This window comes from Hordeum vulgare, unplaced genomic scaffold (assembly GCF_904849725.1).
Source record: "Hordeum vulgare subsp. vulgare unplaced genomic scaffold, MorexV3_pseudomolecules_assembly, whole genome shotgun sequence".
Classification (NCBI taxonomy): domain Eukaryota; kingdom Viridiplantae; phylum Streptophyta; class Magnoliopsida; order Poales; family Poaceae; genus Hordeum; species Hordeum vulgare.
Genome location: NW_025422520.1, coordinates 20,001 through 36,171, shown reverse-complemented (window position 1 = coordinate 36,171; position 16,171 = coordinate 20,001). Strand labels below are relative to the sequence as shown.

Sequence of the window (16,171 nt, the reverse complement as noted above, 5' to 3'; positions counted from 1 at the left end):
AATTAATACTTAATTTAATATAAGTAGTTAAACAATTAACTAGACTAAACTTTTTATCATAGTACTTTGATAAATTAAGCGGGCGAGCGGCGGGAATCGAACCCGTATCTTCTCCTTGGCAAGGAGATGTTTTACCATTGAACTACGCTCGCTACGGTATATATTTTATAGCGTATATCCGCTTGGGTCGACCGTCTATGTCTGGGTCGACCGTTTCATTTCATTTTCTATTCTATTATATTAGATATTAGAGTTTTCCTTTTTTTATTATCTGTCAATGAATATTCTAATGGGAATTTCATAATACTGAAAGAGAAGAGCTAGCAATTCGGAACGCAAATTGCGTTTTAATACGTCTCACTATTCGAATTTTTTAAATGGCCTTTATTATTTCTTTTTTATGGGGTTACTAAATATTAACCAAATTTAATTTAAGAAATGAGAGAATTCAGAATAGCTACGAGAAAGACTAGTCCAATCCATAATGATGTACCGGAAAATACAACATTTTTATTATTTGACCAACCATCAGGAGAAGCAAATACAAGGGGTACACTAATTACTAAGACTGAGGAAGTCGCAATTAATGCAAAAACAGCTAATTGGAAAGCAATAGTCATATTTCTAATCCTCCAAGCTACCATCAAATAAAGTTGACTACATATTTGATCCCTCACTTAACCAAAATTGTAAAAAAATACAAGAAGTAGGAGGGGTTTAATCATGAATCCATTGATTCTTCTCTTTAATTAAAATTTATTACTTAACCTCTTTTTTATTTGGATATGGGGGTGAGAGGAGGTTATTTAGTCTTTATTTCACAAGCGGGTATAGCGGATCCTGTATCCGTGTATACAGTATACAGAGATATATCGAAAAGGAACTTGTATCTGATATCTTTCTAGAGGTTAATAAATATTTTTATTTTTTATATGGCTATGTTCTATTTGTAGGAGTAAAATAAGGATTAGGCGGTGGAGAGATGGCTGAGTGGTTGATAGCTCCGGTCTTGAAAACCGGTATAGTTCTAGGAACTATCGAGGGTTCGAATCCCTCTCTCTCCTTTTGCTTATTGAATACGTTTGTTTCTTTCATTTTTTTTTATTCTGTCCCTTATCTTTCTTTCATAAAAAGGAATGAATGGCTCGGCTAGATAGAATAACCGAGCCAGAACAGAAAAAAAGTAGAACAGGTATAAATAAGAAAATCTTAGTTAAGAGGGTTCATGTAAAGAACAGGTTCCAAATCACGATCGATTCCCTTTTCAAAACCTGCTGCAGCAGCTCGGGCTCTTCCTGCATGCCATAAATGGCCCACAAAAAAGAAGAATCCTAGAACAAAATGAGAAGTTGATAACCAACTTCTAGGAGAGACATAATTAACTGCATTGATCTCGGTCGCTACGCCACCCACGGAATTTAAAGAGCCTAAAGGAGCGTGGGTCATATATTCTGCTGAGCGCCGTTCTTGCCAAGGTTGTATGTCTTTTTTCAACCTACTCAAGTCCAAACCGTTGGGGCCCCTTAGAGGTTCTAACCATGGAGCACGAAGGTCCCAAAAACGCATAGTTTCCCCTCCAAAGATAACCTCCCCAGTTGGGGAACGCATTAGATATTTCCCTAAACCTGTGGGTCCTTGAGCGGATCCCACATTAGCTCCAAGACGCTGGTCTCTAACTAGAAAAGTAAATGCTTGAGCTTGAGAAGCTTCTGGCCCGGTGGGTCCATAAAACTCACTCGGATAAGCTGTATTATTGAACCATACAAAACAACAAGCGATAAAACCAAAGACAGATAAAGCAGCTAAACTATAAGACAAGTAAGCTTCTCCAGACCATACAAATGCACGGCGAGCCCATGCGAAGGGTTTGGTTAAAATATGCCAAATTCCCCCAAATACACAAATAAAACCCAACCATACATGTCCACCAATTATATCTTCTAAATCATCTACACTAACAATCCACCCTTCTCCCCCAAAAGGAGATTTTAGTAAATAACCAAATATAACACTGGGACTAAGGGTCAAATTGGTAATTTTTCTTACATCTCCCCCCCCAGGGGCCCAGGTATCATATACACCGCCAAAATAAAGAGCCTTGAGTACTAGAAGAAAAGCACCTAGACCTAACAAAATTAAGTGAATACCCAAAATTGTAGTCATTTTATTTCTATCTTTCCAGACATAACCAAAGAATGGAAAAGATTCTTCAAGAGTCTCGGGTCCCAGAAGCGCGTGATAAATGCCACCGAAGCCTAAGACTGCGGAGGAAATTAGGTGAAGTACGCCAGATACAAAGTATGGAAAAGTATCTAGAACTTCCCCCCCTGGCCCTACTCCCCAACCTAGAGTAGCTAAGTGTGGAAGTAAAATCAACCCTTGTTCATACATGGGCTTTTCTGGTACGAAATGGGCCACTTCAAATAGGTTCATTGCTCCGGCCCAGAATACGATTAATCCGGCATGGGCTACGTGAGCTCCAAGTAGTTTACCGGACAAATTGATAAGTCTGGCATTCCCAGCCCACCAAGCAAAGCCGGTGGTTTCTTGGTCACGACCAGCTAAAACGAAAGTTCCATTAAAGAGCGTTTCCACGTGGTAGAACCTCCTCAGGGAATATAAGATTTTCATGAGGCTGATCCTGAGCTGCCATCCACGCACGAATACCCTCGTTTAAAAGAATATTTTTGGTGTAGAAAGTCTCGAATTCAGGATCTTCCGCTGCACGGATTTCCTGGGAAACAAAGTCATAGGCACGTAAGTTCAGAGCCAAGCCAACTACGCCAATAGCACTCATCCATAAACCGGTGACGGGTACAAATAGCATAAAGAAATGTAACCAACGTTTATTGGAAAAAGCAACACCAAAGATTTGGGACCAAAAGCGGTTAGCAGTGACCATTGAATAAGTTTCTTCAGCTTGAGTTGGGTTAAAAGCACGGAAGGTATTTGCACCATCACCGTCCTCAAATAGAGTGTTTTCTACGGTTGCTCCATGAATAGCGCATAGCAGAGCCGCGCCTAATACTCCGGCAACTCCCATCATATGAAATGGGTTCAACGTCCAATTATGAAATCCTTGGAAGAAAAGGATGAATCGAAATATCGCTGCTACGCCAAAACTCGGCGCAAAGAACCAACCAGATTGCCCCAGTGGATAAATAAGGAATACCGAAACAAAAACAGCAATTGGACCAGAGAATGAGATTGCATTATAAGGCCGCAATTGAACAGACCGAGCAAGTTCAAATTGGCGTAACATGAAACCTATTAGTGCAAAAGCCCCGTGGAGAGCTACAAAAGTCCATAGACCGCCTAATTGACACCAACGAGTAAAATCTCCTTGTGCTTCTGGCCCCCATAGTAGCAACAAAGAGTGTGCTAAACTATTGGCAGGGGTAGAAACTGCTGCGGTTAAGAAATTACAACCTTCCAAATAGGAACTTGCCAATCCATGGGTATACCAAGAAGTTACAAAAGTTGTCCCTGTAAACCAACCCCCTAAAGCGAAATAAGCACAAGGAAAGAGCAATAGGCCAGACCATCCTACAAAAACGAAACGGTCCCTTCGTAACCAGTCATCCATAGTATCAAATAGATCATTTTCTTCTTTAGGAACTCTACCAAGGGCTATAGTCATAGTGATCCTCCTATTCAATTACTTCAACCATTTCCGAGCACCTCATATCACTTTCCAAGGCATATGATAGTTTTATATCTGTGGACGATTTCTTTCTCGTTCAATGCCCTTTTTCAATGGTCTCGAAGAGAGAAATTTTCCATTTTTATCTATGGAGTCACAACCGAGGTCGTTGTAAATCCATGAATTTGATTCGATTTGTTTTTCTTATCTTATACTTATAGAAATAAACCTTTGAATTCAGCATTATTCCAAGACTCCTATTTCAAAGTCTATCTTTTAAGGGAAAAATGAAAATAAAAGTAACCCCTTTTTTCCCATTCCCTCTCTATTGCATGGGGGGAAGAACTAAAATGGAGGATTCTGAAAAAAAAAAGGACCTTCGAAATCAATTTTTATGTGTAGCGCAAAGGAGTTGCGATTTCTTCTTATTCCTATAGAACATCTAGTAACAAGAATATGAAATCGTAAATAGCGAAAAATTCTTGTCTTGCGCGGTCTAAGTCTAAGGAAATACGAAAAATTCGCTTATACAATTTCATCTACATCGAATTTATATATCAGAATAGCGGATAGAGGCATCATTCAAGGAGTCAGGTCTACTTACTTTATGCTTCTTTCCAATTTTATGGTGGATTTGATAAGAACCCTTTTTGCTTTCTTGATAAATAATCGACAAAAAAAAAAAAAGCGTTTTTTTATATATAGCTTGTTTTATTATAATTATAACAAGTCCTATATGGAAATGCCCGCTAAAGAGAAAATCTATTTGATTGTCTCTCGGTCAATATCGATTTTTACAAAGAAAAAACAAGAATTTTCTTCTTTTTTTTATTAACATTAAGAAAAAAGAATATAACTAAAATGGAATTGGCAATATAATTTTTATAGACTTTTGAAAGAAAAAAAGGGGTTTTTTGCAACCGTTATTTCTTATTTCTTGCCTATATCATATCACGGAAACCTTTCGCTTTGGAACGTGGAGAGATGGCTGAGTGGACTAAAGCGGCGGATTGCTAATCCGTTGTACAATTTTTTTGTACCGAGGGTTCGAATCCCTCTCTTTCCGCTCCCTTGGATCATTTGGGACTTTCAAACTGGAAAGAATTCTGACCCCCGGATTTTCTCATAGATAAATGTACGAAACAAATCCAATTTGTAAGAAAAAAAAAAAATTGAATTTTTACTCCTCGCGTCCAGGATTCCGTCCTGGATCATTAGATAAGAATCCAAAGATAAAGAGTGAAACAAAGAATATCACTACTGTATAAACAAAAAGTTTGAGAGTAAGCATTACATAATCTCCAAGATTTTTTTTTAAGGAATAGATTACCAGTTTTTCCTTACCACACGGATCCACTAGGATGGTTTTTTTTGATACCTAAAAATGCAAAAATGAATTCTGGAAAAAAATTGCAAGAATTCATTTATAATAAGAACTCTTATCAATAGCAAAAATAGGGTTAGGTGGTATTGAATAGGTATTGTGTAGGTACCTAAAGGTACCTGCTCAACCTAGGTGCAGGGGAGTAGAAAGGCTGATCCAAATTTATTGCTGTAGCTACCCATTCAATGTAGAATAATTTCAATTTTAGAATTGAGGGTTCATAATATAAAAATATAAAACTTCTCGGCTTTTACCCATTTTAATTTTTTTTTTTGGAATGAACACATCATTCAATTTGGCATACAGAGTACTAAAGATTTCATCGAAAACTTACAGCAGCTTGCCAAACAAAGGCTAATAGAAAAAAGAATAGAGGTATAACAGGCATAATATCCACGATTGGATTGAAAATAGCATAAGCTTCGGGCAATTTGGCAAAGAAAAAACTAGTAGGATAAAGAACAGAATTAAAACAGATACAGGTTAAACTAAGTATATTAGGCATAACAAGCATTTCATTCTTGTAGAGTAAATAATTGGATTTTGATTGAGTTATTTTTTTAAGGGAAAGAAGGAAAAGGCAGATTCAAAATCTTTTTTTCTTCGGACTTTCCCAAACACAAAATACCTCCTTGTATTCGCACTCTCAAATGAGAGTGGAATAAATTCGACTTTCATATAATATCTTAATAGAATTCCATGTAATGATCAATGCATTTTTTTGATTCTATATTATCTGCATGTGTAGAATACTAGCAAGAGAATATCTCTTCTTTATTTATGTAATTGAAATGGTATTGACGAATAACAAATAAACATAATAGTGTTTATTAGTGTCGCATAAAACCCGAAATGGGGCGTGGCCAAGTGGTAAGGCAGCGGGTTTTGGTCCCGTTACTCGGAGGTTCGAATCCTTCCGTCCCAGATTGTTTCTGATGAAACAAACGGTGAAATCATATAGTACTCCGTATGAGACAAAAGTTTATTAAAGAGAATAATGATATCTTATGTTTTCTCAGAAAACATAATAAAGTCTTAAGTCCAGTCAAATTGACTACCTTTATTTTCATGAAAAAAATGGGATCTAGCAGGCACATTCAGGATATGCCTCTACTATGATCACTTAATAATCACTTAATAATCACTTAATCATATTTTTTTCTTCCTTTTGGTCTTCGAGTCGAAGAAGTACCAAAAACAATTAACTACCAAAAACTTTCAATCTATTCATTGGAATAGTTTATTTAGTTATTATAGTTAATTGTTTTTGGTACGGAAAAAATATATTACTAATAGAATTCTAATTCTAGTAATTAAATGAATTAAACTTTTTTGGAGGTTGATAGTTTATTTATTGAGGAAGAGTCAATCCTTCTCTTCTCACTTCAAGATTGATCATCTCGAGCCATCCGTTGAGGGTGGAAATTTAATAATAAATAAGTTTTAAGCAAACTTGTTTAGTCGTCTTTTTCTATGTTTCATTCATATGATAGAATTCGAATATGGGTTTAAATAAATTGGATCTTGGCGGAGGCTTCCCGGATAAATACTTACTTTCTTTTATCCATATTGCTCCATAGATAGCAAGTTTTAATTTTAATTAGTATACAAAAAACAAAACCAATGACTATTCATGATTCCATCCATATTGGATCAATTTTCTATACCACTTTGCAATGAAAAGAGGAATGTTTGTTATGGTAAAACTTCGTTTAAAACGATGTGGTAGAAAGCAACGTGCGACTTGAAGGACATGATCGATTGTGGATTTTGCTATCCATCATTTTCCATAGTAATGAAAATGCTCTTGGCTCGACATAGCCTGTTCTATTCGTTCCGAACCAAATTTGCGCAGGGTTTAAGTAACATAGTACACGATGGAGCTCGAGAGGACAGAGTTTATTTTTTATCAAGGGAAAGAATCTAGGGTTAGTGAAAACTAATAAATTAGGCCAACTTTGTCAGTCTATCCTTAATATAGAAATAAATCGAAAGGTTAAAATACGAAGAAAGTCCAATAAAAGTATATCAGAATCAATCCCCCTTATTAGATTTCTATAGAAGAGATAAATGCTTTATCGAAGGAAATAAGAAAAAAGGGTATGTTGCTACTCTTTTGAAAGAAAAAAATAGGAATTCCCGAAGTAATGTCTAAACCCAAGGATTTCACAAATCAAAGATAAAGGATTCCAGAACAAGTAAACACAATTTTCAATTGTCTCAACAACAGAGTTGGATCAGAATAAGGAATAAAAGTCAATTCGTTCGAAATGAGACAAAGAAAAGAGTTTAAAGACGACTCAAAAATTTTTGAAGGATTTTGCCTTCGAAGTTTCTCAGGCAGAATTAGCCAACTTGAGTCATGAGTATAAATGAAATTTGTTTTTTCTGTAAGGAAATTAATGGACGTCATAGTCTAATTTCTATTATTATCGACAGAAATTCGAATCATTTTCTCGAGCCGTATGAGGAGAAAACCTCCTATACGTTTCTAGGGGGGGCGTTGTTTATCTACATCTATCCCAATAAGCTGTCTATCGAATCGTTGCAATTGATGTTCGATCTCGAAGAGAAGGAAGAGATCTTCGAAAAGTAGGTTTTTATGATCCGATAAAGAATCAAACTTGTTTAAATGTTCCAGCTATTCTCTATTTCCTTGAAAAGGGTGCTCAACCGACAAGAACTGTTTATGATATTTTAAGGAAGGCGGAATTCTTTAAAGAAAAAGAAAGAACTTTGAGTTAATTGAAGAACTAAATGAATAAAAAAGTAGGATAGGAGAAGATTATTAGTATTCCTCGTTGTCTAATTATTTAGACACAATTTACCTCTTTCTTAATCCTATTTGGATTTATATCGTGCCAATCCAACATAAGCCCCTATTTTATTTACTTTTTCTATCTAATTTGTTTTCTTACCATTGTATTTCCATTGACAAAGGTCTATTGAACAAATAGAATTTGTAGATAGATGGGTCTCTTTATCCTCACTCCATATTTAATTTTTCTGCTTACACTTCGCTCAAATGATAAGGGTGTTCCTCTTGCATGTATTCTCATACAATATAATATATATTTTTTTTAATAAAAATCGCTAAAAAAAGGAGAATTTGGCCATCGTGATTAGGGTCGCTCTTTTTTTTCACTTTAGTGGAATTTAACCGGACCTGTTCGTTTTGCCATTTGAGTGTTTTTCATGGTCGATAAAATCTTTCTTTTGATGTCTTGCTAGTTCAATGTTTTGACAGAAGCGCGCGGTGTAATTCCATTGATTTTTGGATTTCGATCGTATCTAAGATCCTTTTTTTATCTGGGTTGCTAACTCAATGGTAGAGTACTCGGCTTTTAAGTGCGACTATGATCTTTTACACATTTGGATGAAACAACAAATTCGTCCAGACTCTTGGTAGAGTCTAGAAGACCACGACTGATCCTCAAAGGTAATGAATGGAAAAAATAGCATGTCGTAATAAAATCAATCTTTTTTGAATGGAATCCAAAATTACGATTTTCTGGGTCTAGTGAATAAATGGATAGAGCCTGGCTCCAATTCTGGTAAAATAAAAAGCAACGAGCTTAACTTCCTAATTGGAAGGATTCCCCGCTCTAATTAGACGTTAAAAATAGATTAGTGCCGGATGTGGGGAAAGGTTGGGTTTTCCTATGAGTGGACCCTTTATTTTTTCTTTTTTTTTAGAAATCCTAATTATTCTTGATTATGGATTGAATAAGGGATGTTATGGATTGAATGTGTAAAAGAAGCAGTATATTGATAAAGAGGCTGTATTCCAAAGTCAAAAGAGCGATTGGCCTGCAAAAATAAAAAACTTGTTCTGTTCTTTTTTGTAATTTAGAACAAACATAAACTAATTCGGTAGAAAAGGAGCGGAAAAAGATCCGTGGATTAGACTCCCTTTCTTTCCAGGGTTTGTATTAAAAATGCAACACCCTGTTCTGACCATATTGCACTATGTATCATCATTCGATAAACCGAGAAATGCTTCTTCTCTCTGATTCAAGTAGAAATACAAATGGAAAAATTCGAAGGGTATTCAGAAAAACAGAAATCTCGTCAACAATACTTTGTCTACCCACTTCTCTTTCAGGAGTATATTTATGCATTTGCTCATGATTATGGATTAAACGGTTCTGAACCTGTGGAAATAGTTAGTTGGAATAACAAGAAATTTAGTTCACTACTTGTGAAACGTTTAATTATTCGAATGTATCAGCAGAATTTTTTGGATAACTCGGTTAATCATCCTAATCAAGATCGATTATTGGATTACAAAATTTTTTTTTATTCTGAGTTTTATTCTCAGATTCTATCTGAGGGGTTTGCGATTGTTGTGGAAATCCCATTCTCGCTACGGGAATTATCTTGTCCGAAAGAAAAAGAAATACCAAAGTTTCAGAATTTACGCTCTATTCATTCAATATTTCCCTTTTTAGAAGACAAATTTTTGCATTTGGATTATCTATCACATATAGAAATACCCTATCCTATCCATTTGGAAATCTTGGTTCAACTCCTTCAATACCGTATCCAAGATGTTCCATCTTTGCATTTATTGCGATTCTTTCTCAACTACTATTCGAATTGGAATAGTTTTATTACTTCAATGAAATCCATTCTTTTTTTTCAAAAAGAAAATAAAAGACTAGTTAAATTCCTATATAACTCTTATGTATCAGAATATGAATTTTTCTTGTTGTTTCTTCGTAAACAATCTTCTTGCTTACCATTAGCATATTCTGGAACTTTTCTGGAACGAATCCACTTTTCTAGGAAGATGGAACATTTTGGGATAATGTACCCTGGTTTTTCTCGGAAAACCTTATGGTTCTTTATGGATCCTCTTATACATTATGTTCGATATCAAGGAAAGGCAATTCTTGCATCAAAAGGCAGTTTTTTTTTGAAAAAGAAATGGAAATGCTACCTTATCAATTTCTGGCAATATTATTTCTTTTTTTGGACTCAGCCGCGAAGAATCCATATAAACCAATTAGCAAACTCTTGCTTCGATTTTATGGGATACCTTTCAAGTGTACCAAAAAGTCCTTTGTTGGTAAGGAATCAAATGCTGGAGAATTCATTTCTCATAGATACTCGAATGAAAAAATTCGATACCATAGTCCCCGCTACTCTCCTCATAGGATACTTATCAAAAGCTCAATTTTGTACTGGATCGGGGCATCCTATTAGTAAACCCATTTGGACGGATTTATCAGATTGGGATATTCTTGATCGATTTGGTCGGATATGTAGAAATCTTTTTCATTATCATAGTGGATCTTCGAAAAAACGGACTTTGTATCGACTAAAGTATATACTTCGACTTTCATGCGCTAGAACTTTAGCTCGTAAACATAAAAGCACGGTACGAACTTTTATGCAACGATTGGGTTCGGCATTTTTAGAAGAATTTTTTACGGAAGAAGAGCAAGTTTTTTCTTTGATGTTCACCAAAACAACTCTTTTTTCTTTCAGTGGATCACACACTGAGCGTATTTGGTATTTGGATATTATAGGTATCAATGACCTGGTCAACCCTCTTAATTAATCATTAGACAAAACTAATAAACAGGAAAGGGTTGATAAATGATCAAGAAAAAACTTTCATATTTTTCATTCTGAAATGTTCCTTTTATTATAATAAAGAGTAGGTGAATCAACTTACTAATTAAAAAATTAGTAGAACTTCCTCTTTGGAATAGAATATTGGCTATTTCTACATAGGGAAAGTCGTGTGCAATGAAAAATGCAAGCACGATTTGGGGAGGGATTTTTCTCTATTGTAACAAGGAAGAATTATCTACTCCATCCGACTAGTTCCGGGTTCGAGTCCCGGGCAACCCATATAGAAAAGACCCATCAAAGTTTTTAACTTTTACTCACTTCATTTACAAATACAAAATTATTGGTTTGGTTAATTTATTTATATGGATAGCCAATCTTTGGGCTGACTTGGTTGACATTGGTATATAGTCTATGTTATACTGTTAAATAACAAGCCTTCTATTATCTATATTCTAGTTAATACGTGTGCTTGGGAGTCCTTGCAATTTGAATAAACCAAGATCTTACCATGACTGCAATTTTAGAGAGACGCGAAAGTACAAGCCTGTGGGGTCGCTTCTGCAACTGGATAACTAGCACTGAAAATCGTCTTTACATCGGATGGTTCGGTGTTTTGATGATCCCTACCTTATTGACCGCAACTTCTGTATTTATTATCGCCTTCATCGCTGCCCCTCCAGTAGATATTGATGGTATTCGCGAGCCTGTTTCTGGTTCTTTACTTTATGGAAACAATATTATCTCTGGTGCTATTATTCCTACTTCTGCGGCGATCGGATTGCACTTTTACCCAATTTGGGAAGCTGCATCTGTTGATGAGTGGTTATACAATGGTGGTCCTTATGAGCTAATTGTTCTACACTTCTTACTTGGTGTAGCTTGTTATATGGGTCGTGAGTGGGAACTTAGTTTCCGTCTGGGTATGCGTCCTTGGATTGCTGTTGCATATTCAGCTCCTGTTGCAGCTGCTACTGCTGTTTTCTTGATTTACCCTATTGGTCAAGGAAGCTTTTCTGATGGTATGCCTTTAGGAATCTCTGGTACTTTCAACTTTATGATTGTATTCCAGGCAGAGCACAACATCCTTATGCATCCATTCCACATGTTAGGTGTAGCTGGTGTATTCGGCGGTTCCCTATTCAGTGCTATGCATGGTTCCTTGGTAACCTCTAGTTTGATCAGGGAAACTACTGAAAATGAATCTGCTAATGAGGGTTACAAATTTGGTCAAGAGGAAGAGACTTATAATATTGTGGCTGCTCATGGTTATTTTGGCCGATTAATCTTCCAATATGCTAGTTTCAACAACTCTCGTTCTTTACACTTCTTCTTGGCTGCTTGGCCTGTAGTAGGAATCTGGTTCACTGCTTTAGGTATTAGTACTATGGCTTTCAACCTAAATGGTTTCAATTTCAACCAATCTGTAGTTGATAGTCAAGGTCGCGTTATTAATACTTGGGCTGATATCATCAACCGTGCTAACCTTGGTATGGAAGTAATGCACGAACGTAATGCTCACAACTTCCCTCTAGACTTAGCTGCTGTTGAAGTTCCAGCTATTAATGGATAAGGTTTTTCTGCTAACATATAAGAATTTTTGAAGAAAGAAAAGACAAAAATACCCAATATCTTGTTCTAGCAAGATATTGGGTATTTTGAATCTTTTTTTTCTTCTTAATCTTTCTATTCAGAATTCAGTTAACGACGAGATTTAGTATCCTTTCTTGCATTTTCATAACTCGTAAAATGCCGAGTAGGCACGAATTCTCCCAATTTGCGACCTACCATAGGATTTGTTATGTAAATAGGTATATGTTCCTTTCCATTATGAATCGCAATTGTATGGCCAACCATTGTGGGTAGAATGCTAGATGCCCGGGACCACGTTACTATTGTTTCTTTCTCCTCCTTCATATTGACCTTTTCTATCTTTGCCAATAAATGATGAGCTACAAAAGGATTCGTTTTTTTTCGTGTCACAGCTGATTACTCCTTTTTTCCTTTTTAAAGAGTGGCATTCTATGTCCAATATCTCGATCGAAGTACGGAGGTCAGAATAAATAGAATAATGATCAACGGAAAAAAGAAAAAAATCCTTTAGCTGGATAAGGGGCGGATGTAGCCAAGTGGATCAAGGCAGTGGATTGTGAATCCACCATGCGCGGGTTCAATTCCCGTCGTTCGCCCATCGCATTATTGCAAATTCCAAAAATGCAATTTTCCATATTCCTAGTTACGTATTTACTTACGGCGACGAAGAATAAAACTATCGCTATATTTTTTCCTTTTCCTAGTTCTTCTTCCAAGCGCAGGATAACCCCAAGGGGTTGTGGGTTTTTTTCTACCAATGGGAGCTTTCCCTTCACCGCCCCCATGGGGGTGGTCCACAGGGTTCATAACTACCCCTCTTACTACGGGGCGTTTACCTAGCCAACACTTAGATCCGGCTCTACCCAAACTTTTTTGGTTCACCCCAACATTACCCACTTGTCCGACTGTTGCTAAGCAATTTTGGGATACTAAACGGACCTCCCCAGATGGTAATCTTAAAGTGGCCGATTTACCCTCTTTTGCAATGAGTTTCGCTACAGCACCTGCTGCTCTAGCTAATTGCCCACCCCTTCCACGTGTGATTTCTATGTTATGCATGGCCGTGCCTAAGGGCATATCGGTTGAAGTAGATTCTTCTTTTCTCTCAAAAAACCCCTTCCCAAACTGTACAAGCTTCTTCCAAAGCATACGGCTTTCTAGATGTATATGACGATCTCTAGACAGATGGATCTTATATGAATCATATGATGAAGTACCACATGAGTGGATATATAGGAAAGGAATCCAAATCTGCCGAATCGCTCATGTTATGATCTTCTACATCCTAGGTCTCTGCGTTCCGTCATCTGGCTTATGTTCTTCATGTAGCATTCAGATCGAATGACTCTATGAAATTACGTCGATACTTCCACATATTATGGGTAACGTAGGAGACATCCCTATTTTCCCCCGGGGGTCTTAATTACCACTGCTTAGCTTTCAATTTGCCTCTGACCATCAAATTAAATGTGAATAACCCGTCCTCCTCTCTTTGAAACAAGGGGCGCTTCCGGTTCTGTGCGTGCTTCAAACAATTTTGTCTTCTCCATATTACCATATCTCTAGAGTCAATAATTTTCTATGAGGAACTACTGAACTCAATCACTTGCTGCCGTTACTCAACAGTTTTCTGTTGAGGTCTATCCCGTAGAGGTAGTCAAATTGGATCAGTGATCGATTTCTAGGTTTCGTCGTAAACCTAATTGGTTACTTCCAATTACGTAAATCAATAGTTCAAACCGCACTCAAAGGTAGGGCATTTCCCATTGATATAGGAACTTTTGTACCAGAAACAATAGTATCTCCAATTATAGCCCCTCTGGGATGTAAAATATATCTCTTCTCACCATCCCCATAGTGTATGAGACAAATGTATGCATTTCGATTAGGGTCGTATTCTATGGTTACGATTCTACCAGATATGTCTTTTTGATTCCGTCGAAAATCTATTTTACGGTATAGGCGCTTATGACCTCCCCCTCTATGCCTTGCGGTAATGATTCCTCTGGAATTACGACCTTTACCACAACGGTGCCGTCCATGGATCAAATTATTTCGTGGATTGGATTTCACTTGCCTGTCTACGGTTCCCTTGCGTGTGCTCGGGATAGGTGTTTTGTATAAATGTTTCGCCGTATTATTAAGTATTCTCCTTTAGTTTTTTTCTCTATCTAGAAGTGGAATAGAATAACCCGGTTGAAGGGTAATGATCATACGTCTGTAATGCATTGTATGGCCCAGAATAGGTCCTATTCTTCTACCTTTTCCAGGTAGTCGATGGCTATTCACAGCTACCACCTTAACACCAAAGAAGAGTTCGACCCAATGCTTTATTTCTGTCTTAGTGAATCCCGATTCGACATTAAAAGTATATTGATTCTTTCCCAATAAACGAAGACTTTTTTCTGTAAATACTGCGTATTTGATTCCATCCATAAATCGACTTTCCCTCCTATGCTCTGAGTTCCAGTATCGATAAGAATTCGAGTTCTTATTGTTCTTATGTTATGGTATGAATATACCATACCAATTCGTTATGTATGGATGATGGATGAGATTCCATGGATAGAGAGCCAGTTCCAATAGACTTATGGAATGTTCCCGTTCGTGTGCATCCAGCAGGAATTGAACCCGCAAATTTACCAATTATGAGTTGGGCGCTTTAACCATTCAGCCATGGATGCTTAACAGGGATCATCGTACATCGTAAATAACCAATTTTCATATAGAAAGACATATCATAGAAAAATGAAATCGAAAATATTCCGAGATGGCAAATATTCGGAGATGACTATGAAAACACCTCTCTGGATCCTCGAATTGAAAGAGAGATTGAGAGGGATCAAGAATCCTAATTCTCGCTATTTGGAATGGATCCAATTCTATTGAGTCTGACTCATAGTGATCATTTCTCTTTAGCAAAGAATGACCTTGGTTATCAAAGGATTGAACAACCGGGATCCATTTCCTTATGATACCTAGTTGGCATTGATAACAAGGATCTAATGAATTATGAGTTTAATAGATCCTCTTTAGCAGAAAGACGTATATTCCTTGCTCATTATCAGACAATCACTTATTCCCAAACCTCGTGTGGGACTAATCGTTTTCATTTACCATCTCATGGAAAACCCTTTTCGTTCCGCTTAGCCCTATCGGGTATTTTAGTGATAGGTTCTATAGGAACTGGACGATCCTATTTGGTCAAATACCTAACGAAAAATTACGATTTTCCTTTCATTAAGGTACGAGGGCTTCTTATTCCACAAGAACGAAAGCACCTTTTCATTCTTTCATATACTAGGGGTTTTTACTTGGAAAAGACAATGTTCCATACTAAAGGATTCGGGTCCATAACCACGAGTTCCAGTGCACTAGATCTTGTAGCACTTAGCAACGAGGCCCTATCCATTAGTATTCCACATAAGAAATCCATTCTAGAAAAAAATACAATTAGATTAGCTCTTCATAGACAAACTTGGGGTTTGCGAGCCAAGGTAAGATCGGCTCGGGATCATGGGACCCTTTTCTATCAGATAGGAGGGGCTCTTGTACAAAATAGACTTACTAAGTAATAACCCCATAGAATCTATCTATATAAAGATAAAGAGGCAATCGTGTCAGGAAGCGGGTTTTTCTTTGGCCAAAAGGTACTTCGAACTTGGAACGAGCATGAAGAGATTAACGAGACTTCTTTCTCTTTTGAGTTTTTCTGGCGGACCTGCCGCGCAAGATCTTTGGTCTTCCCCTGGAACCGATGAAAAAAAGTGGATCGCTTCTTATGTACTCGCTCAGAATGATTCTTCTCTATCTATAGTTCATGGCCTATTAGAAGTAGAAGGTGCTCTGGTGCAATCCTTACCGACAGAAAAAGATTGCAGTCAGGTTGATAATAGTCGAGTGACATTACTTCGTCGGTCCGAACTAAGGAATCTGTTATAAATGTTTTGAAATGGATATTGTTCTCTCTT

The 16,171-nt window shown here is 36.9% G+C and overlaps 4 protein-coding genes and 3 non-coding genes across 7 annotated transcripts; 4 read left to right on the top strand and 3 right to left on the bottom strand.

Moving 5' to 3' along the window:
• Window positions 1–81: 81 nt before the first annotated feature.
• On the bottom strand, window positions 82–152 carry TRNAG-GCC. Its single transcript has one exon. It is a non-coding gene; the product is annotated as a tRNA-Gly (tRNA).
• An 824-nt stretch (window positions 153–976) lies between these two features.
• On the top strand, window positions 977–1,064 carry TRNAS-UGA. The gene has a single exon. It is a non-coding gene; the product is annotated as a tRNA-Ser (tRNA).
• Window positions 1,065–2,448: 1,384 nt separating this feature from the next.
• Window positions 2,449–3,644, bottom strand: LOC123418806 (photosystem II D2 protein). Its single transcript, XM_045107071.1, has one exon. It carries the CDS (start codon window positions 3,638–3,640, stop codon window positions 2,579–2,581), a length of 1,062 nt encoding a protein of 353 aa, XP_044963006.1. The 5' UTR covers window positions 3,641–3,644; the 3' UTR covers window positions 2,449–2,578.
• A 977-nt stretch (window positions 3,645–4,621) lies between these two features.
• On the top strand, window positions 4,622–4,709 carry TRNAS-GCU. The gene has a single exon. It is a non-coding gene; the product is annotated as a tRNA-Ser (tRNA).
• Window positions 4,710–9,057: 4,348 nt separating this feature from the next.
• LOC123418804 (maturase K) lies at window positions 9,058–10,686 on the top strand. The gene has a single exon (XM_045107069.1). It carries the CDS (start codon window positions 9,058–9,060, stop codon window positions 10,591–10,593), a length of 1,536 nt encoding a protein of 511 aa, XP_044963004.1. The 3' UTR covers window positions 10,594–10,686.
• Window positions 10,687–11,029: 343 nt separating this feature from the next.
• On the top strand, window positions 11,030–12,216 carry LOC123418807 (photosystem II protein D1). The gene has a single exon (XM_045107072.1). The coding sequence runs from the start codon at window positions 11,119–11,121 to the stop codon at window positions 12,178–12,180; it is 1,062 nt and encodes a 353-aa protein (XP_044963007.1). The 5' UTR covers window positions 11,030–11,118; the 3' UTR covers window positions 12,181–12,216.
• A 68-nt stretch (window positions 12,217–12,284) lies between these two features.
• On the bottom strand, window positions 12,285–14,878 carry LOC123418801 (50S ribosomal protein L2, chloroplastic). Its single transcript, XM_045107065.1, has 3 exons — window positions 14,844–14,878; window positions 13,946–14,352; window positions 12,285–13,282 (listed from the first exon to the last, which is right to left on the bottom strand). The coding sequence occupies exons 1-3, from the start codon at window positions 14,876–14,878 to the stop codon at window positions 12,852–12,854; spliced, it is 873 nt and encodes a 290-aa protein (XP_044963000.1). The 3' UTR covers window positions 12,285–12,851.
• Window positions 14,879–16,171: the final 1,293 nt, after the last annotated feature.

Excerpts from the sequence above, each read along its gene's own strand:
- LOC123418806 (XM_045107071.1), bottom strand. The coding sequence starts at position 3,640 with ATGACTATAGCCCTTGGTAGAGTTCCTAAAGAAGAAAATGATCTATTT.
- LOC123418804 (XM_045107069.1), top strand. The coding sequence starts at position 9,058 with ATGGAAAAATTCGAAGGGTATTCAGAAAAACAGAAATCTCGTCAACAA.
- LOC123418807 (XM_045107072.1), top strand. The coding sequence starts at position 11,119 with ATGACTGCAATTTTAGAGAGACGCGAAAGTACAAGCCTGTGGGGTCGC.
- LOC123418801 (XM_045107065.1), bottom strand. The coding sequence starts at position 14,878 with ATGGCTGAATGGTTAAAGCGCCCAACTCATAATTG. Across the intron at positions 14,353-14,843 it reads AAGCGCCCAACTCATAATTG|GAGAATACTTAATAATACGG; the intron begins GTAAATTTGCGG and ends AAAAAACTAAAG. Across the intron at positions 13,283-13,945 it reads GGGAAATGCCCTACCTTTGA|CCGATATGCCCTTAGGCACG; the intron begins GTGCGGTTTGAA and ends AATCTACTTCAA.